The sequence below is a fragment of the Electrophorus electricus genome, chromosome 8 (genome assembly GCF_041902795.1).
Source record: "Electrophorus electricus isolate QZ-2024a chromosome 8, ASM4190279v1, whole genome shotgun sequence".
Classification (NCBI taxonomy): Eukaryota; Metazoa; Chordata; class Actinopteri; order Gymnotiformes; family Gymnotidae; genus Electrophorus; species Electrophorus electricus.
In genome coordinates this window covers 12,706,426-12,732,129 of record NC_137504.1, presented here as the reverse complement: position 1 = coordinate 12,732,129, position 25,704 = coordinate 12,706,426, and the positions used below count along the sequence as shown (strand labels likewise).

The window sequence follows — 25,704 nt, the reverse complement described above, 5'->3', positions numbered from 1 at the left end:
GCAAAGCGCATAAAGTTAGATTGAGAAGAGTACTTAGAGCTCTTACCCCAAAGTTATCACTTGTTTAAGTGGTATACAGTCATTACTACGTTTAGCCCTGACTGTTTTTTTGAGACAGATTTCTTTTGGGAGACTCGAATTCCGATTCAGACCCAGTGATTGAGAGAGATAGGGTGATCCAGTGAAGCTGTGAACTCGTGGGTCCTGCGCCATCTAGTTCCATAGACCACAGGAGTCTTAGGAAAGAGACAGAGATCGACAATCGCGCAAGGTTTTTTTGCTGGACACATGCACACACACGTACATACTCGTATGAACATAAGAGAGACTGCAGTTAAGGGACTGAACCTGAAACGTGCACAGACAAAAGGATAAGACTACTTGGGTAGCAATTTATTTCTTCTGTTCCCTTTTTTTATTGTACAGTTGTTGTCTAAATACATCTGTTAAATCCAGACTTGCCTCTTCGCTGTTTAAAGCCTCCCACCGAACCTAGGAAAGGCCTGTTGAGGATTACTCATCCTGGTTGATGTAACTCCCATCCACACCACACTAGGGTTACATCAGGATGCCTCACTGTTCTGTCCATTCTGTCATTACATGCATGTAATGTAATGACAGTATGAAAATGTCTGGGTTGATGTGACCTACTTTTCCTGAATTCTGGCCATTTAGATTTCAAGACACAAAGCCAGTTTATAGGTATATTAGGTAATTATGCCTCCCAGTCACCAATCTGTATTAAATTTGGTAATCACCATCATACTGTCAATACATGTATCTGTTGATTTCTGTGTTGATGTAATCTACTGGTTCTGATTTCTGTACATTGAAATTTACTTACAATGCCTGAATGAATTTACTTTTTAGTATCAATATCTGATTGGCTGTAGAATTAAAGTATCCTAAGAATTATATTTTGAATAGATCTGATGATTTTTTTCAAAATCAGATGAACTTTGATAGAATTTCAGCCATTTTAGTCAGGCATGTCATACTGGTTGTGATGGGTGCAGGTAGGGAATGAAACACAAGTGCAAGTTTGGAGTGTCTTTATTCTCCATGGTGAGATAATTGAAGGAGCACAGGAGCAAGATGGCCAAAACAAACAGAAACAAACAGCAACAAATAGTGATGGCAGTAAACCTCAAGGCATTTAATATGCAGCAAAGCAGTACTCTGGGCGTCTCCTGAATGCAGTAGTGAGGAATAAGGCACAGCACTGGATGAGTGTTCCTTGGTCTTAAATAAGGGAGAAACAAAAAGGCAAACAAGGGACAGGTGCAAGCAGTCATTAATTATGAGATTGGGAACAGGGAAGGTGAAAAGTAAATAAGTAGTCCATAAAATCAGGACAGATGAGTTCATGTTTCGTCATAACCTCATCAACCTCATCTATTACCTATTTGAAATGTTCAGTCCACTCAGGTATCACTGTCCCTCCCATAACTAAAGTGCTGGTCTGGTGAATCTTTCCCTATTTAATGGGGAAAGGGCTTCTGTCTTATGTGATTAATGTATTGCTGTACAACTGTGTATAACTGTATAACTGTACAAACGTCTTCCTCATTTGTTGACATAATTATATAATGCCTTGTAACACCTTATTTTAAATCTCAGTAATAAAGAAATGGTACAAAAATGAATAACACTGTTTTAATGTGAATAAGATCATACAATAATAATAATAATAATAATAATAATAATAATAATAATAATAACCACAACAACAAAAACAATAATAATAGGTATGGTTACTAACAGATTATCTATCTAAATTACAATTAGCTGTAAGTGGTATCCAAAAAACAAAGCTGTAAATGAAGTTCTCCTCTTGTTTAAACGTACTTACGGTGTTGCTCTTAGAGCCGCAACAAAACAACCCCCTGTCGGAGGTATTGTGAAATCCTTTGGCTGCAGTACAAAATTATGGACAAGTTGTTGATTGGCTTAAAAAGTGCTCGACATCAACAAATCAGTAGTGTAATTAGTTTAAGTCGGAAATGATTCATATATCCTCCACCCTTTACATACGCTCACGAGTGGTAGGTTTGCAGCAATACCCTTCTCTAATATTGCCTAAAGCAATATTGCGCGACGTGACGCAAACTTCACATGACTCACGCCGACCTCTCACATAACATCAATAGTACAATGTTCGGATGCCAGTGTCACACGACAGTGGGCACTGGTTATCGCTTTACGTTATTTTTAGGGCTGTGGGACGCGTCTGTGTCCCATGGAGATATGACTATAAAAAAGTTTTTAAAAGGTTTCTATAATTTGGTCTAACTTTAAAAATTATGGGCTATTCTTATTTATGTAGCCACAACAAGCAAAAATAACAAAAATAAAACAATTCATTTTATTTTTCATACAGAGGGACAGCTCAGCCAAAGAGGGTAAATTGCTGTTGCTGGTTGCTGTTGCTCGGCCCACCAAATTCTTGTTTTAATGAGCTATTTCATATTCAACAACCACGTGGAGACTTGAAGGGTCTTAGGGACTGTTTCGGGGCTTGGCCAAAATTGTGGGGCTGTACTTCGTTTTTTTTTGTTTTTTTTGGGTGGGGTGGGGTTGTAAAGTTCAATTTTTTTCTACTCTGTAACTGAGGGGTAGCGAGCAATATCGTTGAGCCTAAAGTGCTGTCATATAGAGACAGTCTATCTTTAGATACGGGAATGGATACCAAACGCGAAGATCGAATGAATGGAGTCTCAGCAGCCGAGAAAAACCCTGATGTACAGTCAACTTCAAGTTCACAGGTTGTTTGCGGAGGATATCAAAGGAGACTTCGTAGCTGTATACCGGTGAATTACAAAGAAGAAACGCTTCAGATAATGAAATTAGCTGGACCAGTGGTAAGAGCACACTGTGTTGTTTAACTGAAAATTCCAATATTGCAGTATTGAATTTCACCGCCTATTCCATTGATTTTGCTGCGCCAAATCAATGAAATTACAGTTAATAGTTTAATTATTTCAGACGTACATAGTACAGTAATAAAATAATAGCACTGGTGGGAACTGACAATTCACAGCACGTTTATATTATTAATAATTATATTGGTAATATTATATTATATTATATTATATTATATTATATTATATTATATTATATTATATTATATTAATACGCCATTCTCCTACCATACAGTAGCTGGCTGGGTATTCATTTTAAATGACTGTGTTTCTCCATATTCAGTTTATTTCACAGTTGATGATCTTCTTGATCAGTTTTATTAGTACTGTATTCTGTGGGCACTTGGGAACAACAGAGTTAGCCGGTGTCGCTCTGGCCATAGCTGTGAGTAAACACAAAGACTTAAAATTAAACGTCCTGAATTAGTTCCTTGTTGAGATTAAGATTATTAAATACTCTATAATGCACTGTTGTGCTTGAATTTAAACTTTCCTTTGATTGGCAGGTTATTAATGTCACAGGTGTGTCGATTGGTGCAGGGCTGGCATCAGCCTGTGACACATTGATTTCTCAGGTGAGCCTTCTGACATTTTCATTAATTTCACATACATGTACATAAAACAATTCTTAAACAAAATTAGATAATATTTGTGACATGAGTATACCTTTTTAAAGAGAAGTTTGGCTTATGAAAAGATAACAAAATCAAGCCTTCATGGCAGTGTGTTAATAGTGTTGAAATCCTAACCATGTAGTAACAAATCAGTCAATATTTTGGATTTGTATTTGGTTTACAGAGACTGAATTTTACTACAGTCAAAATTCTGATCACCCCACTTTCTATTTTTATGTCAAGGCTGATTGGCCATAAAGTTTGTCTTTTGACAGTCTTAAGACTTTTAGGGTTTCTTGCATTAGTCCCTTTATGTGTTTGTCTGACTGCAAACGCCAAACTCTGCTGCCTGAACAATGGAGGCCATTAACAACTAAATTAATATTCCCGTTTGGACCATCTGTAGTCATCTGTGACCCTTTACGGAAGATAATGTGTCCACAAAGGTTTTGATAGCTAGAGGTGTAAAGATGTTCACTCTCCACAGACATATGGAAGCAATAACCTGAAGAGGGTGGGGGTGATTCTGCAGAGAGGGATCCTTATCCTCCTGCTGGCCTGTTTCCCCTGCTGGGCAATACTGGTCAACACGGAGGCCATCTTACTGGCGGTCAAACAGAGCCCTAGGGTGGCCAGGTATTCAGTGCACTGGAACCATCTAACAATGTCCATGCATTCTAATATCAAATAGGTCAAAGCCATTTAGGAGGATGGACCATGTTAGATCTAGAATTCATATCAGATTTCTAACTTAATGGCATTTTGACATGCAGTATCATCGATGTATATGATGTTTGTTTCTATTTGCAGCCTCTCACAGCTGTATGTGAAGATTTTCATGCCTAGTCTGCCTGTGAGTTATGACATCTGCACATATTTTTTGTTGTTGTTTCAATGATAGCAAACCTCTCTTTAATACATCTGCCTAGTCATTGAACCTTTTAATTAATTGATTTGAAAACAACTTTCTTTGTTCCTTATTTTTCCTGGGTCTTTCATTATTTTACTTCTCTGCACCCTTTAGGCTGTTTTCATGTACCAGCTGCAAGCAAAATACTTGCAAAATCAGGTGAATTTGCTATCACCTATAAAAATGTATTATGTTAAAAATATGTTGCAATATTTTAGGTTTTCAGTTGCTTTATAACTGATATATTGAAGATTTATTATATGTTAAAACTCTATTACACAGATGAGATGGTGAAGAGTGTTTCATACTTGTTATGTTACATGCTACTTTCACATTGTCTCTAGGTGTAATGTTGAGATATAAGTTATTCTTCATCTTTTAGGGCATTATATGGCCTCAGGTCATAGCAGGGGCTGCTGGTAACATCCTGAATGCTTTGATAAACTATATCTTCCTCTATTTGCTTAATCTGGGAATACCGTGAGTAATTTTGTTCATGGTTATTTCCAACATTGTATCACTTCATGCATTTCATCCTTAGGGATATATTGTTTACCTGTTTAAAATTGAATCTAGTAATCCTTTGTGGAAGTGACTACTAAAAGGAAGGAACATATTTGATTATTTTATTTAGTATGTCAAGATTATACTGTTTGTAAAATAACTTTTCATTTTGTGCAGTGGATCTGCAGCAGCGAATTCTATTTCTCAATGTGCCTTGGCCATGTTTCTTTACATATACATCCGCTGGAAGGGTCTACACAAGGCCACCTGGGATGGTGAGTCATGTAAATCTGGCTTGGCCACATTAATTATCCCTCTTGTGTCAGTGAATTTGTATAGACCCTTTCAAACTGAATGTGAGATGTCATGTCCCACATATTGTAATGACAAAACTTGATATTTAAGACCCAAGAATTGCTTAGAGATGTTGTTCAGAGAACTCCCACTGGCTGGATTAGAATTCACATGGCTTCTTTTATTATTTCACCAGGTTTTCATGGTTCAGCTAGGCAGAGTCGCACGTCTTGCTCAAGAGCAATGTGTATCCGTATGCTCTTCTGATAAGCCATTGAATCTTTTCTGTTTAATGTTTTATCCATATCTGGTTTGTTTTGTGACTATTTAACCCAGAAAATAAGTTTAATTCATTAGTGCCATGTCAGAGGAAGAGTTCAGTTAGTCATTTGGCCATGTGAAACAATCACATTTACCATGCATGTTAAGAAAGGATTGATACCTTTATAAATAAACATGCAGTCACAGGATGGAAGTACATAGGACTTCAATTAACACGTGAGATCATGCTTTAACATAGGTATAAGTCTTCTGTAGCAAAGAGGGCTATAATAGGGAGCCAAAATTATATATATATATATATATATATATATATATATATATATATATATATATATATATATATATATATATATATATATATATAAAATCTTATCTTCTGCTCTTTGTCCATCACTACTATGTCTGGTTGGTTATGCATTACCATTACATTAGTCTGGATCTGGAAAGGCCAGCCCATACTCAACACAGAAGTTTCTGTATACTCTCTCTCTCTCTCTCTCTCTCTCTCTCTCTCTCTCTCTCTCTCTCTCTCTCTCTCTCAAGTTTAATGTAAGAAGTGGAGCCAATGTGTTGTTGAAGTGCCAGTGGTTAGTAGGTGGGCAGCTCGCAGCACTCTTTCCTGCTCCTGTGCTGTCTCTCTTTCAAATCCTCATACTTGAACTCTGATGCTGATAGGCTGGTCTTGGGACTGCTTACAAGAGTGGGGTGCTTTCATTCGCTTGGCCCTACCTAGCATGCTAATGTTGTGTGTGGAGTGGTGGACCTACGAGATTGGAGGATTCCTTGCAGGTCTTATACCTATTTCCCTCTTTTTATTCTTTCTGCTTTATGTAATATATCTTTACATATTATATCTCTGTAATCCACCTTGTACTTTTCTTTTTCATTTTATTCATTTTTTTTCCCCATCCTGGACTATTGTAGGTCTCATCAGTGAAGCTGAACTGGGTGCCCAGTCTGTTATCTATGAGCTAGCCACCATTGCATACATGGTAAGATACATGTGGGTTTTAAAAAGTCAAGGCTACACAGCAAATAATCTACAGCATGGGGAAGTTTACATCTTATATTTGGTGAATAACACCTGTAGAGTATTCATTACGTAGCCACCATCACTATCATTTTAGGTATTTTTGGTAGGCAGCCTACCATTTGTTAGGTAGCCACCACCACTGTCATTTTGGGTATTTTAGGAGAAACTAGGTTTAGTCCAGTTGACTACCATCCCTACTTTGTTCTACCTTTGAGAAGTAGAAGTTTAGGTTATGTCACTTTGACAGTAGTTTGCACAGTACTTGGTATAAAGTAAAGATCATCCCAAGTATGTATACCAGCACTGGCAGCTGGTTAAAAGATCAAAAAGCAGAGTTAATATGTTTTGTGATAGTTGGTGAAATGTAATCCTTTTTTGTTGTTGACATCAGGGAACTGAAAGGTGCAGATTCTATTATTCCTACATCACCCAAGAACTCATCTTTCTGTTTAGCTAAAATATTTTATGACACGGATTATCATATTACTTAAGTGATACAGTGTTGTATTTTGTTCATGATTGAGGTGCAATGGTAAAAAAAATACTGAAGAAACTGGAGATCTTAAATAAATGTGAAAATCTACTCAAAAGAAAGTACAAAAGGATACACTTCTCAACTGATTACCACATGAAAAGAAGCAGTAGATGTAATGGTTAAATATTTTACAGACCTGTTCAAGCCAGATGCTCAAACCTAAAATATTGACTTATAAATTGAGGGAGCTTCCAAATAAGACTAAAAGGACAATTGCTCATATTCAAATTACAAAAATGCATTTACGCGAATGAACACAGTAGCCCAATGGTAGTTTTACACAATGAAAAGGGAAATTAAAAGTCAAACTCTTCCATTTCAGTTTGTCTAAGATTTGTTGTTTTATACCTTTGTTTAAGTATATAAAATATCTAATAAAGTGATTTTTTAAATTAATTTACCAAACTATTACTGAACTATTTTATTCTACTGATACCTTCTTTGTCAGCTTCCTCTTGGCTTTGCAGTGGCAGCAAGTGTAAGAGTGGGAAATGCCCTTGGAGCAGGAAATACAGATCAGGCCATAAACTCCAGCAAAGTGTGCCTATTCTGTGGATGTAAGTGAATGCAGCACCAATCACAAAGTATGCTGCTATCTTGTAGGCTGCTGTCATATAGTAATTTTGTAATTGGTCTCAGTACATGTGATGTAGGCTATGTCTGCATGAACATTATATTAAAAATACTTACAAGATTTTAGGAATGATTATGTGATCACAGGCAGGCTAAGGATGCATTGTGGCCAAATTGTGGATAAATATAAATGAATAAAAAACCACATAATAATAGTTTTGGCAACTTTCAAAGAAATACAGACAATGAGGACACATTAGGAATAATAATGCGGAATGTGAGGCATGGTTATCAATTGCAGTAGGCACAAAAGAGCTGTGATGCTATTTGTATAGTAGAACTGTCTATTTCCCCCTTTTTCTGTCTAGTCATGGTCTCATGTGTAGTTGCTGCTTTAATAAGTGGATCCAAAGACGTTATTGGATACACCTTTACCACTGATATGTAAGTATACCAAAGCATCTAGTAGTGTTAATTAGAAACATTAGGGATTTATTAAGAGATCTAGCAGTAGCTAAGCTCCCAATGGGCTTCTTTCTGTAAAATATCTCAGTTTAATAGTGTCTTTGATATCCTTGATTCTATCATATCAAAATAAATACATTTATATAGACAGGAAAACTAATCCTTTAGCCAGAATATTTCTCTGAGGTACTTTATACTCTTTGGATGGACCTCTGCCTTTAGCATCTCTGGAAGCTCCAAGTCATGATCTTTCATGACAAGTATTACCGTCTTAAGTGCTACGTTTTGTATCTGTGCTTTGTCCTGTAGATAATAATAATAATAATAATAATAATAATAATATGAAATATGAATACTATGAAAAGTTTAAGATATTGCAGGCAAAAATTACAATTAAAAATGAGTATCTCATCTAATTAAAACTGTCAGTGTGATGATCCTTTGCCACAATAATCTGGTTATTGGACAAAGGTAGATGTACTTCTGCAAAATGATACTTGGACTGGGAAACACAGCAGAATATGGTATAAAAATATTTCTTTCCAATGATCTATATTGTATGGACAACTTTTACTAATTTTTGGCTCTCTCACTAAATCACTATGGTCTCAGTGACTCACTGTGCCAGTGCCTTGAACATAGTACAAATTGGATGTGCAAAAATGTCCTGCAGCTGAGAAACGATAAAATGGACTATTTGATTTGGAAATAAAAATGAGAGATGTAGACTTGCTACCTATGTTGACTCTAGAGCTCTATTTTGCAAGCTATATGTTCTAATGGACTCTGAGCTCAGTTTTAGCAGTCATGTCAAAGTAATAATTACATCAGCTTTTTTATCATCTGAAAAATGAGAGATTTCTTGCTAAACTTGACCTTGAAAGTCACATAAATGCTTTTATTTCTAGAAACATTGATTATTGTAATGGTCTCCTTACCAGTCTTCCTATAAATAAAATCTGACAAATTAAGATAATTCAAAATGCAGAACTGCCAGAGTTCTTAGTAGAGCCAAAGGTACAGATCAATTAGTGTCTAGAGTCAACACTAAGCATGGAGAAGCAGTGTTTAGCTTCTTACAGCACTTATGTGGAATCAGCACTTTTTTACCTTTTATTAATCATGTTTATTCTAACTGAACTTGTTTATTTAATCTTTGTTTATCATTTTATTTCTATTGATTTTATTCCAATTTTAATTATTTCTTTTAATCTATTTTTCCTCTTTTGATTAAATTTTAATATTATCATTATTGTGATGCTGGGAAGCATCAGAGGATGGGGATGGGGATAGCGATGGGGAGCAGGTTCCGGCGCACAGGCAGGACATTGCAAAGACCATGCCTGACAAACTGCTATGCTGTTAAAGGGTTTAAATACACACGTTATCAAGAGGCAACCAAGAGGCAGGTGTGATCGGTAATAGGTTAACAATGGGGGCGTCACAAGGAGTACATTTTGAGCTGTCAAACAACAAAACAATAAAACAAGAATGTGGCGTGTCATAGCATGATCTAGGGGCCCACCAGAGGAGCAGCAAACCTTAGGCCCATGTGGTGCATCAGTGCCACGGGGCTGAACAGGCAGAGGCCCCCTCAAAGGAGGTCTTCCAGAGAAGGGAGAGAGAAACGCAGGCTCTGTGCCAGCTACTGCCACTAATAACATGGATAAATCTCAAGTAATCTGGAAGATGCATTGATAACCCAGTTAGACTTCAAGATATATTGTTTCATAATAGTAACCAATATCCATAATAGTATATGTATGACTAATTTTGGTCATATTGTAGCCTGTACACAGTGTTGGGATGGTTACTTTTAAAAAGGATAAAGATATAAGGATATATCAAAGGATATTATTACTCTGGTTGATTATTTATCATTTGAAAGAACCCCTTAGTTGTGTCTTTTTTTCTTTTTCTTTTGAGTTTATGAGCTGTGTTTTAAACTTCTAGGAGTCCCATTAGATTGACAATGTATCCAGTGATGGAATGAATATTGAATTGCCATACAAATAATGTTTCATATGTGTACTTTTGGCATGAATAATTACTTTATAATGATCTTACAAAAACAATACGGGATCTGGCAACCTCAGGCACAATATGTTGTTTTGAAGGTGGTTTGGAAAAACATTTTTAAACATAGAAAAATCCTAACCTCCAACGTATTTGTTTATGCTCTGCCATAGGACAAACTCGCAATTACTTTCAGGGTGCAATGCTAAGATGGCAACAGCATACTCACTGGTTTATTAGAAACAAAAATATTATAGTGCTGGCTGGTAATGATGGAGCTCACTACTGTTAGGACAAAGCTTCAAGATCCAAATCCAAAAAGGGTTCTGAGTTTAATGATGTCATTCATGGGATCTGTTGGAGCCACTCCTCCAGCTTAAGGGTCACAGCCCTTGGACAACAATTCTGTTGAACATCCACATTCTGTGTCTTCTTTCAGTCCCTGGTATTTTTACAAGACATTTTTTTACCACTCACTGGATGTTTTCTCTTTTTTTGGACCATTCTTTGTAAACCCTAGAGATGGTTGTGTGTGAAAATCAACAATGTCTGAAACACCAGCCCTCCTCCAATCATGCCATGTTTAAAGTCGCTTAAATCACCTTTCTTCCCCATTCTGATTCTCGGTTTGAACTTCAGCAAGATGTTTTGACCATGTGTACATACCTAAATGCATCGAGTTACTGTCTTATCATTGAAAATTAAAAAAAAATGTTCAAAAAGAGAAAAAGAAAAATAGATGTTAAGGTGTTTTGTTTAAGTGTAGACATTGGATTGAATGACACTGTAAGTGTACCATACATTCTTATTGTATGCATATTCAATTTTTTTCTTATTTTTATGCACCCCCTCCCTGCCCCAATTCCAGGGATATTGTGCACAGAGTTTCAGAAGTCATGGTCATGTATGGCTTCATTCATCTGTTTGATGCACTTGCAGTAAGGACATAAGTCTTTTGAAATGTCTACAAATACATTTAAATCTTTTAAATTTTAAAATGTAAACAAATCTAACCTTTGACAGGAGCTCTTATTAAAATTATTTCCTCTGTAGATTTTTAAAAATTCATTCAAAACATTAATTTGAGTTCTTCACTTCAAATTGTCCAAAAAATTATTTTCAAAGGTTGTTGACCATTTGAATTTAGTTGGTCATTTTGTTAATTTAATTGTCTGTATTGACTCTACATACCAGCACTATGTACACATTGAAATATGCTTTATATTTAGCCATATTTCACCTGGAGATGAAAATATTTTGAAAATAGATTTTATTCAGTAAAGGTAACAGGCACATATGATACTCCCATTATTTATGTTGTGCATGCAAATATGTTTTTTTTATATTATTATTATTATTATTATTATTATTAATAATATATTTGTGTATGCTGATAAAACAGAGACACTGGTGAATTGTTCCTTCTGTTTGTCCATAGTGTATTACAGGGGGTATTGTCAGAGGTGCAGGAAAGCAACTGCTTGGTGCTCTGTGTAATATTGTGGGCTACTATTTTGTGGGCTTTCCAATTGGCGTGTCATTGATGTTTGCACTCAATATGGGAATAATCGGTAAGCAGAATGATACATAAATCCAAGCAGTGCTTGTAATCCTCGGTACTTATTTTCATGTATCAAACTTGTTTTTATTGCTGTTTTTCTCTTTTGAAATTAAATAATACAAACTCAAGAGCCACATCATTGCCAAGATAACCAATGCTTAATTTTTCCCTTTCTTTTTCTGGTTGCCGTTCCTGTCAAGGCTTATGGACCGGTTTATTTGTGTGTGTCTTTTTGCAGTCGGTTTTCTTCATCATTATAATTTGCAAACTAAACTGGAAAAATGCAACTCAGCAGGTAAAATAAGACATTTCAGCAGCTACAAATGCACTATGATGAAGTATTTTATTTTTGTTTTTTCTCTTAAATGACATCTTGTTTTGGTCATGGATTGTTTTCAGGCTCTGGTAAGAGCTGGTGTGCTGGCAGCTCAAAACAAAACTGAATCCTACGCCATTGAAAATATCCAGTGCACAGAAGGTAAGGATCTAGGGAAGGCAAGAATCATTTTCCTCCTTATACTGGCGCTTGTGACACATGACATGTCAGATCCAGCTTCCTAAAAACTCCTCATACCCTTCCAACAGATGCATCTCCGGAACTCCAGTTGGGTGAAAGAGACCAGGTTAATGTCGACACTGATCTGGAGGGCCAGGTGAAAAATGATGAAGGTGCTACAGAGGATGAAACAGTCATCACTGTGGGCAAAGTACTGACCACCAGGCAGCTAGTGGTCCGTCGAGGACTCGCTGTTCTCCTGATGATGCTCATACTCAGTGGTGGAATCTCCTTAAATGAGGTTCTCACAAGCCTCCTCAGATGAGCAGAGCCAATATCTCGGGACACAGGGAGTGTGGAAATACTACCTTGTTTTTAAGACCGAGGGTCAGACTCTCTAGGAAGATGAAAACAAGGAGTACCTTAGTCAAAGTAAAGATTAATGCCAAAAATTTAACTTTGTAAATACTTTAGTCAGATCATATGATGCTGAACATTTGAGCCAATGCACTTAATAGATCCTACAAGTTGTGGAAAAATAAGCCAGAAAGCTGTTCAACTGGGAAACAATGAATTTTGCATTCAGCCATGTTTAAACTATTGTTAAATGTTTCAATATTTAAGACATTTTTCTGCACTGCAAGTTTGAATTAGATCAAAAGCTATAGGGGATAGTTCACTACTAGTAGACAATCAGTTAATTTTCCAGTTCCCTAAATATATGAATATAGTCTGTGTCGGAATAAGTCAGGCATCATAGCTCAGGATAACGAATGAAAATCTCCTGAAACAGCAGTTATATTTGCTAATGCAGTAAAACCATTAAATCATAGCTGTTTTAGAAGCTCTGATTTTTGCACTCCTTCAGATGAACTATGCATTTTAGGCACTTGCTGGATAGATGCTGGGGCCAGTAATTGTATATGGTAATAATTTTAGGAGGAGGTGAGTGATGTTTTTCCTCTTAAATTTGTCATTTTTGAAATGTTGAATGTGATGTGAATAAATGCAATAAAGAAAATTTAAACTTGCTATATATAGGGAGGAAATGGCAAATTTCCTTCATTTACCAGTAATATTGGGAAATGTCAAAGATAGGTGTTTGCTATGTATAACACCCATTAAGACTTTAGAGAGACCGTTGCAGTTATTTTTCATAAAATAAGATCTGATGGGATCTGACCAGAAGATCAACAGATGAAACTTGCTTTCAAAGTGGTATATATAAAAACTAAATTATTTCAAATTGAATTTGTACTTTGATTTTTACCAAATTTATTTGCTTTATGTTTAATAAAAGTCCATACTAAACAATGACATTAGTCAATATGATTGTGCTATATTTAAAGAAAACAATAACATTAAAGAAAAAAACACGTGCTAGCACTTATTATCAGAAAGTACAACAGATTAACATTCACATTAAAATTTAAAATGTGGCTTCAGGGCCAATTCAGTGGAGAAACTGAAAGGAAACAGTCCCAATGAATTTCATTGATAATTTGGTAATACTACATTTCATACTGAAAACAATACTGATAAAGCACATTTTCACAATGGCATATAATATATCACATTTTGAATAATATGACAAACTACCTGAGTACCTTAATCTCAAACATTTACATTAATAACTACTTTAAAATTAGACCTATTTTGTATATAATCAGCATATTCTGACAATTATTTAAACCTGATTTTAAAAAAATAGGGGCAGTAGTTTTTACCTGTGGTATCAGAAGCATGTCACTGTGTCTATCTCTCTCTCTCTCTCTCTCTCTCTCTCTCTCATTATAAATGAGACTCCTCTTCTTTGGCTCTGCCCTGTGGGCCATTGAGGACCAGCCATATACATCAGCCAATGTTCAGGCCCACACAGAATGAAAACTTTCATACATGATTTAGGACTTTATCACCATTGTTTTTTTGTTTTTTTTGGGTTTTTTTTGTGTGTGTGTGTGTGTGTGTGTGTGTGTGTGTGTGTGTGTGTGTGTGTGCACTTGTAATGGGTAGTTTACAAGGCAAGAAGGCAAATATTTGTTTTAATATGCTGACCAGATGTTTGGTAAACCTGCTCAAAAGTGGTTGGACTACTACTACAGTGTCAATCATTTCAGCTGAACAATTAGCCTCACTCAGGATAGTGAGTGATTAACTGGCTCTACTTTTGGGAAAGGGAGCAGGGGTGGTGTAGTTCCACCACTCCATGGTGAGGTTGCTTTTAATTTGGTGAAAAGGCTCTGGAAGAGGGCAGGTCAGGTGAACCACAACCCCTGCAGCCAGGACCAGGAGTGCAGCCAGCAGTGTGAGTCCTCTCCTCAGCACTAGTTGAGGGACAGAGAGCAGAGATTTGGGACGGCCCTCCCCTGGCTCACCGTCCTCAACCACAGCCAGTTTAGAGCCAACATTCATTAACTGGGCCTAAAGTGCAAACAAGAAACATTTTTTGTTCTTAAAGAAATTAATTTTAAGCATTTTACAATTTTGTAAAGTAGACTGTGAAATCCTTTTTGACTAAAAGTGATTTAAAACAAATTAGCAGGCAGTAGTCCAATGAATGGCCATTAAGTTCAGATTTTGTGTGCTTATCACCCACCACAGTTCCTCCATAAATAATTTGCTCCACGCTGTCCTGTTCTTCAAGAAGCAATGTGTCAATTACTGGTGTACAGGCTGGCACCTTCTGGACTACACATGTTGCTTTTGTGGTCTTTCCAGCACGTTTCTGGGCCTGTAGTTGTAGCACACAGAAGCTAAAATCAGATTTGATTCCTCTAAAGTTTCTGCATAATCAGCACAACATGATGGTGAATGGGATCCTTACGGTAATATAATCAAGTGAACTTTGACCCTTTTTCTTCTATATCTAGCTAAAGTAGCTCTATGCCTTAGCCCTACCTGCTGTGTCACTTTTTTCCAGTTGAGTTTAAAGATGAGTGTGATGAAAAAGCAAGCCTGGATGACAACACAGACCAGGAGGCCAAGGGTCAGACCTGAAGAGTCCAATGAGAGACGGTCAAAGAAGTCACATAAAGCATTTTCAACAAAAATAATACTGCAACATACTGTAAAATATGACTATATTCTTCATTCATTTGCTACACCACATATGCAGATTAGATTTAGAAATTATTTAGGCCATACTCTATCTATCAATTAAAGTGTATGGGTGTTTGTCCACTACACAAAGTACTAGAACATTTGGCACCAGAAAAGTAATTGTATTTTCCATTGGCTTTTTCCTAAAGTCCTAATTGTATGCTTTGTGATATGGGTACAACATTTGTAACAACAGGACTTCAGGGTACTTAGTGGTGTTAGGTATAGCCTAAATCTTTTCCTTATAGATTAATATAGAGTTGCTATTTGTAACTATGGAGTTCATTGTCAGCTCACTGAAAATCTAGCTGCTAGCTATTGTATCCACCTAACGTAAAATGGCTAGCTAGATTAACTGTTTATCGTTGCTTTTGACTATTCCAGTTTATCCTTAGGTTAGTGACAAACAAAGGACAAACTAAAATGCACTTGTTTTGTGGCCCACTTGTGCCAGTTTCTGCTTCTGAATGAGGAGGCAGGATCAACTGTCAAAGCCTGTCAGAGGTGGTGTGATGGAAATATGTGGAGTAGGGGTTACCCAGAATCCTAAGATCTGCAGCAAACATCAGTGATATTCCAAGAGGGAGTCCAATACAGTAGTAACAGATTAGGTTGGATATGGCTGCTATCTTCTGCTTCCCTGAGCCCAGAAGAATCCCAGAACTCACACACTACAAAGATAGTAAAAACCACAAGATATTGAAATGTGATAGATTTATAGATATAGTGCAATTTACAGTCAGAGATTATCTATAAGGATTTACATGACACTTTTATCCAAAGTAACTTACTATTATGACAGAGTAGCACTTGAGGGTTAAGGGCATTGAACCAGCAACCTTCCAATTATAAGGTAAGTACCTTACCCACTGTGCTACCACTGCCCTTGCACTAAGTAGCTATATATTATATATCTAGATACTCCATATTACACTATCAAACAAAAAGAAATGTCAGAAAAGCAGTTTTATGACATCTATGACAATAATTTTGACCATTCTGATTATCACCACCAACTAAACTTAGTTTCCAATCGACAGTAACAACTTACCACAAGGGCATCAAAAAACTGTAAAAAAATGTAGAATGTCATATTTTCTGAGACAATATTTACAATGGTCCTAGAGTAGGGTAAAACAGAGAACAGCTTATTTCAGAAAACAACTAATCAATTATATTTTAACAGCATACAATTCAGTATATTCAGGCAGAATCAGATATCAGGTTTGAGATCATTTCTATCATTTAACACCATATCAATACTCTAAAATATTTATCAAATGCATTGATGATAACACTGCTGATAGATCAAGGTACTAGTGACTTACACATCACTTGTAAAGATAAAGCCCAATACTGATTTTGTGAAACCCAGCACAATGCCCTGTAATAAAGCCAGTATACCTAAGGTGCAGAAAACAACATCCTGTTGTGTCACAGATGCTCAACAGTGTAAATTCAGAGGTACAAAGCTGTTACAGAAAAAGTAGCTAGGGACAAAATTTCTATCACAAATGTTTCCTTGGAGTGAGGTATCATCTAGAAAACCTCTGTTCTGGGGACACAATATGCACTGTATCATATTGAGTGTCATATGAGATGCATTGACAAGCTCTATTTTTGTCTGTGGCCTGTGCTTGTTGAAGTATAATATGTCACTGTTATGGTAGAATGTGTGTGGTCCTCTGACCTGAGACAGTGAGGGTCACTTTGCTGGTGATAAGGGCTCTTGCGGTGTCTCCTGCGCCCAAAGCATTACCTACACGTACACAAGCTGCAGCATGTACACCCAGAGGAAACTGGATGGACACATGGCAGTTAGACATCATACAGATGCAGTATCCTTAAATGATAATATGCGCCGGGTGTGTTGTTGGCTATTCTGACAGCCAGACCTCGTTTTTAGAGTATCTTTGTCCTACGGTATAACAGCAGTATTGCACACAAAACATCTCCTCTTCTTCTCTCACTGCCGACCTCTGTACTATTTCACCTGCAAAGTCAGGCCCCAAACTTGCTAATGGCTCACAGGCCTGGACACAATGTTTGACAGGATTATGCTGCTATAAGCATGCCTCTGTCAATGAGTGCCAAAGCCCAGTATAACTCACTGCTCACCATGTAAATGATGGCACTCAGCTCCAGCAGCACATGCTGGGCAGCAAGATCAACCTCTCCCAGCATGCCTACCAATGAGAAGAGAAGGGGGCGGGGTTAGGAGCACAAGGAAGATTTAATTTGCTGAATGAAACATTGCATCGGAAAGATGATAAAGGAGATACACTGACATAAGAGATAAAAGTGTTTGTGAGCTATACAAATATAGTGTATTTTAGTACTGTTGCATCAGACTTGATAAAAATTAGATGTGATGATAATGATTAATATGATAATAGGTGATTAAAACAAGAATCCACCAACCTAAAGCAGTAATACTCATGTTTAAAAACGTTTGTAATGAAAAAAATAAAATGCAAAAAATCTAAATATATATATAAATAAAAGGGATATATATATATATAAATAAATAAAAGGCAAGAAAAGATTTCATATATTAAGGTTCCATGTAGAAGTACACCTCTACATACATACACACCTGCAAGGAAACCTCCAATTTCATAAATCCACCACTCAAAACAGAGCATTAGTGTGCTAGGTATGGCTAGCTGCATGAATGTATCCCACTCCTGCAGTGATGCGATGGACCAGCCTGTAGGGGGAGACAAAGTAATTCATGAACTTATTCATAAACCCCTCAGTTTTATTTGACTGTAAACGTATCTCTGGCACATCCTGTTGCTCTCTTGAAGCCTTACAGCCCATCCAGACCACTTCACTTATGTAAGGCAGTCCTAATTCTAATCACTGAGGTCGTTTGAAACTCAGTGAGAAGTTCTTTCAAAAATATGTCCTAAGTTCTGGAATATAGAAAGTTTGAAATTTTGCAGCTAACATAAAAAGTGCTATAGATTGATGATAATTATGATTATTAGAATATTATCATGATGATGATGATGATTATGACTATTATTCCCTTCATCCCCGAAAGTAGCCACTAGGGGTCACTTCAGTCCTCTGAGTAATTGTATGTGTGTGTGTGTGTGTGTGTGTGTGTGTGTGTGTGTGTGTGTGTGTGTGTGTGTGTGTGTGTGTGTGTGTGTGTGTGTGTGTGCCTACAGACTGCTCACCACCCCATGTCTTGACATGCAGCTTTTTCCAGCGTATGTAACCAAACAGCAGGAGACAGATGGAGATGTTTGCAATGCTACAGGCCACAGCAGAGCCCCTGAGAAAACACACACACACAAACATACACAGAAGCTGCATGTTCATTCAAGCAAGTGTCTTAATCTTTAAATTTATTACAAAAAAATTACAGAGCACCACAATAATTATAGATATAGATTATCCATAACCCTGAAGAAAATTATAGCTATAGCCCTCACAAATCTAAATTCTCTCAAAATATTTTCTACTCAATGTAAAGCTAGTAAAAATGAATTATGTATAAGCCAGTCTATTTGAAAAAGAATGTATAAGAGCATTTTGAAAAAAATGAGTGATTTGTTTATAAAAACAGCAACAACAACAACAAAGAAAATCATACTACAAAAGGATTATTAGCATATAATAAGAAACACACACATATAGGTAAGGGCAATACAGGCAGGCACTCCTACATTACACCTTGTTCCATCCAGAAGATGAGGACATAGTTGACCACCACGTTCAGTATGTTGGCTGCGGCGGCGGTGTACATCTGAGGCAGAATGATCCCCTGAGGCAGAAAGACATTATCAGTTTATGACAGCACATTCTGAACCCGGAGACACCCTCTTGGGCTCAGCTGTAGGTGTAGAAGCCAAAGCACTATACCTGGTTTTGAAGGTACGACACCTGCAGCTGGTGCAAAAACGTTGCCTGATACATATGGAGAGATGGGGAGAGAGAGTTATTTATGAGGTAATGTAGCCTGAAAATCTCACACTATTCATTTGTTTCACACAAGTGTTAAAAATGTTTATTTCATGGTCTTTGTTTCGTATTTGTTACATTTTTAGTTTACCTACTCAAAACACACAAGCAGACTTAAGTTGTAATAAATATAATGGTCATAACTGAAGTCACTTACAGGTACAGCTGGCAGAAATGCAAGCACATACACCTGTGCAATTCTGTGTTAAAGGGAGAAAGATAAAACTACTCAACAGTGTATATAGAGAACCGCAAATATTAGAGAACACCTTTTCATTTATTTACTTTCCAATGAAAATGGCCAGTAGGTTATCAGTTATTTAATTTTCAGTAACAGAAAACTGGAGGAAACACAATACAAAAGCCTCAAGATCTATGTATAATGTCGAATTTGTCAAATTTGAATCTGTCCAGTTTTTTTTTTATAATTCTTCAACTCTTCCATAATTTCCACATTAAAACCAGTTAGGTACAGCAGTGTACTCCCAACAAAAGGTGTTATTTAAGATCTCACTTTGTTACTATTCAAAAACACCCTGACATCGATACAAGCAACGACCCAAAAAACACCTTAGCTACATGGCAAATTTCTTTCTTATGTGAATTAAAAATGGTTACCTGAAGCCATTTTGCATGTTACTTGTATAAGAAAGAAGAAAGCAAAATGTAAATAAGTTTAAAAACAAGACCAACATTGGAGTTCAATTTAAAATGTAAACATATACAGAAACTAAGACTTGACAATAACAACTGTGTAAGATCTGGGAGACAATCAAAAGTATCACCATCAGATGAACAGTACTTGAAGATTTCATCTTTGAGAAGCCAGAGAAAATCAAGCTCCTCTTTTATTTAAGATTGGAAAAAAGAATTACAGGAATTGTTTTGCATACTCCTACTGTGAGAACACAACTCAAAACATTACATCTGAAACAACATGTAACTATCAATAAGCTGTTACTTTAAAAAGGTAATAAAAAATTTGCACAAGAATACCAAAAATGATCAGCTTAATTGAGACGTAATATTTTACAGACTGATGAGTCCAAATTCAAAGAAGGCAGTATGTATGCCAAGGAAATAATATAGCAATGAATTATCAGTAATGCATGATGGAGGATCATTTTGAGTTTGAGGATTCCAACATTTGGAGCTGGTGATTTGTTTTCATTCAAGGAAAATAAAATGTACAACTTATTTTTATTGCAATAAACCTCTGGAAAATGTTTGATTAGGAATAACCTAATTCTACAGCAAGATAATGACCCCAAACAAACTGGTGAGAAGATCAAAACATACATATCAACGAAAGAAGCAGCGTGTGCTCTCAGAACAATGCACTGGTTGCCACAGAGCCCAGAGTTCATCATGGAATGGGGTTGAGATTATGTGAATCATGAAAAACAAAAAATGCAACCTGAACTTCAGATGTATTTACAAGGTGTATGGGAAGATATTAGTACATATTTCTCTGAGGAAATAAAAGTCTTCTGAAAAAAAATGAAAGATGCAACAAAGACAAAACGTGGCCACACAATACAGAAAAAAAGTGTAGTTGTGGAGGCTTTGGTGTAATTTTCTGTTAAATATGCTTTCTACTTTTTCCTGATACTGAACAATTAATAACTTGTACATAATGGTCTTTTTAAAAGGAATTAAATGGGTCTCTGAGTTTATGTGTAAGGAAGGTTATCCTTTGAACTATAAGTTTATTATACCTTTGAAACAAACAATGACTTGTCATGTTGCAAGTAAAACTGACAATTTATTAAGCAAACCTCTCGTGTTTGCAATCGTCAGTAATTAAGTTTCATGTGATTTATTTGTTTTTATAAGCTGCTGAATTGATCAGGAACTCAAGAATTTATTTTCCCAGATTGATCACTTGGGAAACTGAAGATCATCTCAAAAGTAAATTTTATATTTTCTTTAATCTATTTCAGCTCACTGATAATGTTATGTGAACTGGAACATGTGGTGTTAATTAAGCTACTGTCTATTTGGAGTCCATGTCTTGCAGTGAGGGCAAGATATTGCACCTTAAACACTTCAGTCCAACTAAGACAAAAAAGTAAGTAATAGAAATCCAAATCAAAATGTCACATATTCTTACTGCAAATGTATGAAAATGGTGGGAAATAACATTGAGTTATTACTAGGCTTTTCTTCTAAAGTTTCAAAATGTTGACACATTTGTCTTATGATGGGTTTAAAAGTAGTCCAAAAGGAACGTCACGGTTTGACCATTACAGTTATACCATAAAACAGAAGATACATCTTTCCCTGTTTACATCCTTACTTCCACCAGTCTCAGGAAAGTCAGTTTAAGTATGAATAGATATATATATAAAGTGTCAGGAAACAGTGAAACTTTCCTTTAAGAGTGATAGTAGCCTGTCATAAGAACTTTCAGTATAGACACTGCATGTATTCTGGCAAGTCTCACCTGGCCACCTCAGCCTGCTGCTGCATGGCCAGCAGAATGGACTCGGCGTTAATGAGCAAGGCCCAGCATGGCAGACAGAAGAGCAGCAGGATCAGGACACTCCTCTGCAAGATCTCCCCCACGCGCTTTAGCTTCTTACTGCCGAATGTCTACAACATGGCCGCCACAGATTAGCATGAGAGAGCATACAGCGCAGATGTGCGTAATTTGAAAAATAATGTATAAGAGCAAACGAGCCTTTGTCTTATGCTGTTTCTCTGGGGAACTCACCTGAGACACCAGTGTGTCACATGCTAAGGCCAGACCATATCCTGTTGCAATTGTGGTAACACTGAGGGTCTAAAACAGGTAAGATTGAACTGCATTTGCAATGATTTCTCTTATCACATTCACCTTCCTTTCTTGAAATGCATGCATTGAATTTTCATCAGTTGCCAGGGGGCCTCAGTAAAGACTTACTAGACACATTAAGAGTACAACTAACTTTGTTAATCTACTGGTAACATTGCCATTCTCAGAGGAGAATGATAAACATTTGACTCTACCATGCAGCTAGGGACCCTACTGGATTAAACAAATAATAAATAGGCATTACCGCAGATGCCAGGGCATATCCAGCCAGTTCAGCATTGCCTAGCTGACCAACAAATATGGTGTTAACAAAAGGCTGAAGAAAGCTTAGGATCCGGGAAATGAGCTGCAAAAACACAAAAACAAAAATTCCAGCATTAGGTAGTCCAATGGTGCTACAGCGCAGGTCTGTGGGCACCTGAAGTAGGTAGTTCCTGCTTAGACTTATGCAGTAAACTGACTATTAACCACTGATTATGGAACAAAGTGACAAAAAATGGAACATTTGTGGTAATGACATTTTCTGGTAGACTAATTTTTTTTAAAACATTTCAGTGACTGGGTTGTCCTATTTCTGATTGATGTCTGGACACATTTATAGTACTAATGTGCCCAAACCTGTGCAAAAGCACAGAAATTATACATAGAAAGGATGGACAAACTGTGAAAGAGCTCATTTAAAAACAAGCACCTAAAAAGTCTGCTGTTGCATTTATAACAGTTTCAGTCCTTCAGAAAATACTTACCATATTGTAAACTATCGGTGAGGATTTTAATTCAGGTGTGGATTGGTGGTCATCCTATTGTGTGGTGTGGCTTTTTTAAAGGCACAAGATAGTATGTAACAATATATATGACATTTAATTTCTAAACTGTACTGGACTATTGGACCAGACAAGAAGACAAAACAAAATCTTTTAGAGGAGTTACACTCTAAACATACTCTAAAAGTTCAATGATGTTTAAATCCGGTGACCAGAGAGACCATTGTTTCATTCTGGTGTTCATTCAGTTTATTTAGCAGTATGTGTAGGAATATAATGAGGGAGCATTATTTGCATTATACTGTGCTCCTGTTCCTGTAAAACCAACTCAGATTTCATTCTGTGAAAATTCAAAGAGGCCAAAGAGCATAATTATCTGCTAAGGGACCCAAATCAAATGGCTGCCCATACCATTATAGATGCACCACCATGTCTGACCAGTTAAGAGCAGGCAGTGGAGTTAAAGCATAGTTTGGTTTTCTTCAAATATATATATATATGTATATATATGTGTGTGTGTGTGTGTGTGTATGTGTGTGTGCCAGTGTGCCACCCATGAATTACAATCCCCATAATCCTCCTGTTTTGTTTCCAGTCCCTATCTATTGAATTCACATGTTGTCCATTCCATCTGTGATTTCACTTTGTATATATACCCCTTGAGTTTGTCATGTTCTTTGCAAAGTCTTGTTCAAAGTTGTCTAGTGTTTCTAAGGCATTTGTCTTCCCAGTTTTGTTTAATTTTCTGGCTTTGACTCCTTGCCCAGTTATCCTGGTTTCTTTTTGCTGTCATCCCCTCATCGGTTTTGTCTGCCTGGTTAACTATTGTGCTTATGTATGAGCCTAACCTGCTTTTTTACTTTGCTTATGGATCGCCCGTAACTCTGTTTATTAAAACCTATTTTAGCCAACCATTACTTGCTGTCAAAATGAGAGCAACTGGCGATTCTATATCCAGATAACACAGTATAATTCTAGTAATATTAGAGACTTAGATTAGTAATATTAGAGACAACTGTGTTGCTGAATCCAAGATCTACTTCGCTTTATTCACCTAAACTGACATGCACAAAAATAAACTTAGGTGTAGTTATGAACTTACATATATAAATATATGTAACTGTGGCATGAAGTCATTATTTTCATTTGTCTAAAATCAGAGAATTATCTTAATAAATAAATAATGCAAGAGGGATATAAATGTGATGATTAGACAATAGTACAGTAATAGTGCAGTAATTGTACCAATACAGAAATTAAGCACATAGCAATTGATTTTGTGTTATAAAGGCCTTTGGATAATAGACATTTTTAATGAATTTGAACATAAAATACATTTTTAAAACCCAGGTCATAGCCATAGAAATAACCAATCTGTCATGTCTGGAAGCTCACAACATCTGCTACTGTTGCGTAAGAGATGCTCCTGCTTTCTGAAATGAGTGAAGTTTCTGTGATGTGCGAAAATGTGTGAATGGAAAGGCAACTCACCAGAGGCCCAGTTAGGTGGAGGACCTGATAGAGCTCCTCTCTGTAAGCCAGGGGTACCCAGCGTTGCACAAAGCCACAACGGAACAGCCTAGAACTGGGTGCTGTTGCCTCGGTGACCTGTCCACTGCCTGCCAGGGATTCTGCAGCCTCTGGGATCCTAGCTTTGTCCATTTAATCATGGAAGAGGGGAAAGAACAGAGGGAGATAGAACACGAGAAGAAATATCCTGTCCCACAGCGAGATCCAAGATTGTGCTGTCAGTCCATGGAAGCCAAGTTGCAAAAACAACAAATGCAAAATTGGTAGAGAGTAACAGATTAAGTAACCTGCTGCCTGCAGCCACCCAGTGAGCCCAAGATGGGGAGGCCACAAGCAAGCTTTTTCTACTTCCCCCTTTGGAGCCAAGAAGAACTTGCAAGGAGGGGGTTGAAAAGGGGTGGGTTAAACACAGCAGTAATCTTATCAGGAATGCCTACATAAATAAAATACTGTGCCTTATATGGGCTTGTACTAGAGTTTTTGCCTCTTAAACCCCAAAATTTATTCACTGGTGAATTCAGAGGTGAAGTGGATGTAGGTCACATATTTACCCCTGAGAAACCCCATGAACGTTGAGTTCAAGCAGCTGAGAATTACTCCCTCAGCTGGGTCAGACTTGTGAAATCTTTTATTTGTACAAACGATTCTGTTTTTAGTGCTGTCCCTGCAGTATTACATGTATTACATCCTTCAAGCCTTTTCCCAGTGTGCAGCTAAAATGGCCAAGGAATTTACAATTCAGTAGTTTCAAAAAATATGCTTTAATGCGCTCAGAATTTTGTGAATCAGAATCATCTGAAGATTAGTCATTCAAGTTGACTGATAGACCTATTTCTGAAAGATTGGACAAAGTATCGAGTTCAGCATCGCTTATCACACATGACCTTTGGATGTACTATTTGGATGTACTAACAGTTTAAACTTCAATGTTTAACTCCAATCAACCCAACTAGTCTTGCACAACTTCCACTGAACCACAACATGGTTCAATTATATTTATTATCACCATTGTTATATATTCTATAATCAATAATAACTAGAACTATATTGATTCACACTAATTTTATAATGTATATGCTTTTTCTATGTTATTTTACTATATAGCAAGGTTAATAAAATGTAAAGTATGCTTTTGTGGAGTAAGACTGTATTCAATTATAGTATATGTAGTATACTAGTATGTAGAATAGTATATGTTGCCAACATATGGAAGGGAAGAGAAGAAGGTTTTGAAACATGTCCTGCTCATTATTAGGAAGTGGTTAGTGATTAGAAAGACTGAATTGTCATAGTTGATCCTCCCCTGGTTCCCTCTCTCTCTATTGGCAATTATAA

At 36.7% G+C, this 25,704-nt stretch overlaps 2 protein-coding genes and 1 long non-coding RNA gene across 5 annotated transcripts; 1 reads left to right on the top strand and 2 right to left on the bottom strand.

Annotated features, from left to right (window-relative positions):
* Window positions 1-1,037: 1,037 nt before the first annotated feature.
* Window positions 1,038-2,069, bottom strand: LOC113582696 (uncharacterized). Its single transcript, XR_003411183.3, has 2 exons — window positions 1,853-2,069; window positions 1,038-1,242 (listed from the first exon to the last, which is right to left on the bottom strand). It is a non-coding gene; the product is annotated as an uncharacterized LOC113582696 (long non-coding RNA).
* A 259-nt stretch (window positions 2,070-2,328) lies between these two features.
* slc47a2.1 (solute carrier family 47 member 2, tandem duplicate 1) lies at window positions 2,329-13,240 on the top strand. The gene is made up of 17 exons (XM_027018746.3): window positions 2,329-2,861; window positions 3,205-3,306; window positions 3,428-3,496; window positions 4,023-4,171; window positions 4,346-4,388; window positions 4,560-4,604; window positions 4,828-4,925; window positions 5,127-5,224; window positions 6,201-6,314; window positions 6,450-6,517; window positions 7,542-7,650; window positions 8,035-8,110; window positions 11,016-11,085; window positions 11,586-11,718; window positions 11,909-12,003; window positions 12,108-12,186; window positions 12,294-13,240. Exons 1-17 carry the CDS (start codon window positions 2,682-2,684, stop codon window positions 12,527-12,529), a joined length of 1,764 nt encoding a protein of 587 aa, XP_026874547.2. The 5' UTR covers window positions 2,329-2,681; the 3' UTR covers window positions 12,530-13,240.
* A 937-nt stretch (window positions 13,241-14,177) lies between these two features.
* slc47a1 (solute carrier family 47 member 1) lies at window positions 14,178-25,032 on the bottom strand. Of its 3 annotated transcripts, XM_081719765.1 has the most exons (19): window positions 24,331-24,461; window positions 22,822-22,891; window positions 22,320-22,421; window positions 21,995-22,063; window positions 21,725-21,873; window positions 19,897-19,917; window positions 19,436-19,478; window positions 19,180-19,224; window positions 18,984-19,081; window positions 18,492-18,589; window positions 17,900-18,013; window positions 17,422-17,489; window positions 16,994-17,102; window positions 16,632-16,707; window positions 16,355-16,424; window positions 15,842-15,974; window positions 15,103-15,197; window positions 14,801-14,935; window positions 14,178-14,625 (listed from the first exon to the last, which is right to left on the bottom strand). In XM_081719765.1, exons 2-19 carry the CDS (start codon window positions 22,822-22,824, stop codon window positions 14,356-14,358), a joined length of 1,698 nt encoding a protein of 565 aa, XP_081575891.1. In that variant the 5' UTR covers window positions 22,825-22,891; window positions 24,331-24,461; the 3' UTR covers window positions 14,178-14,355. The 3 variants fall into 3 exon arrangements, with proteins under 3 accessions (XP_081575891.1, XP_081575890.1, XP_026874570.2); XM_081719764.1 differs by lacking the exon at window positions 22,822-22,891 and having other exon boundaries at window positions 24,331-25,032; XM_027018769.3 differs by lacking the exons at window positions 19,897-19,917; window positions 22,822-22,891 and having other exon boundaries at window positions 24,331-25,010.
* Window positions 25,033-25,704: the final 672 nt, after the last annotated feature.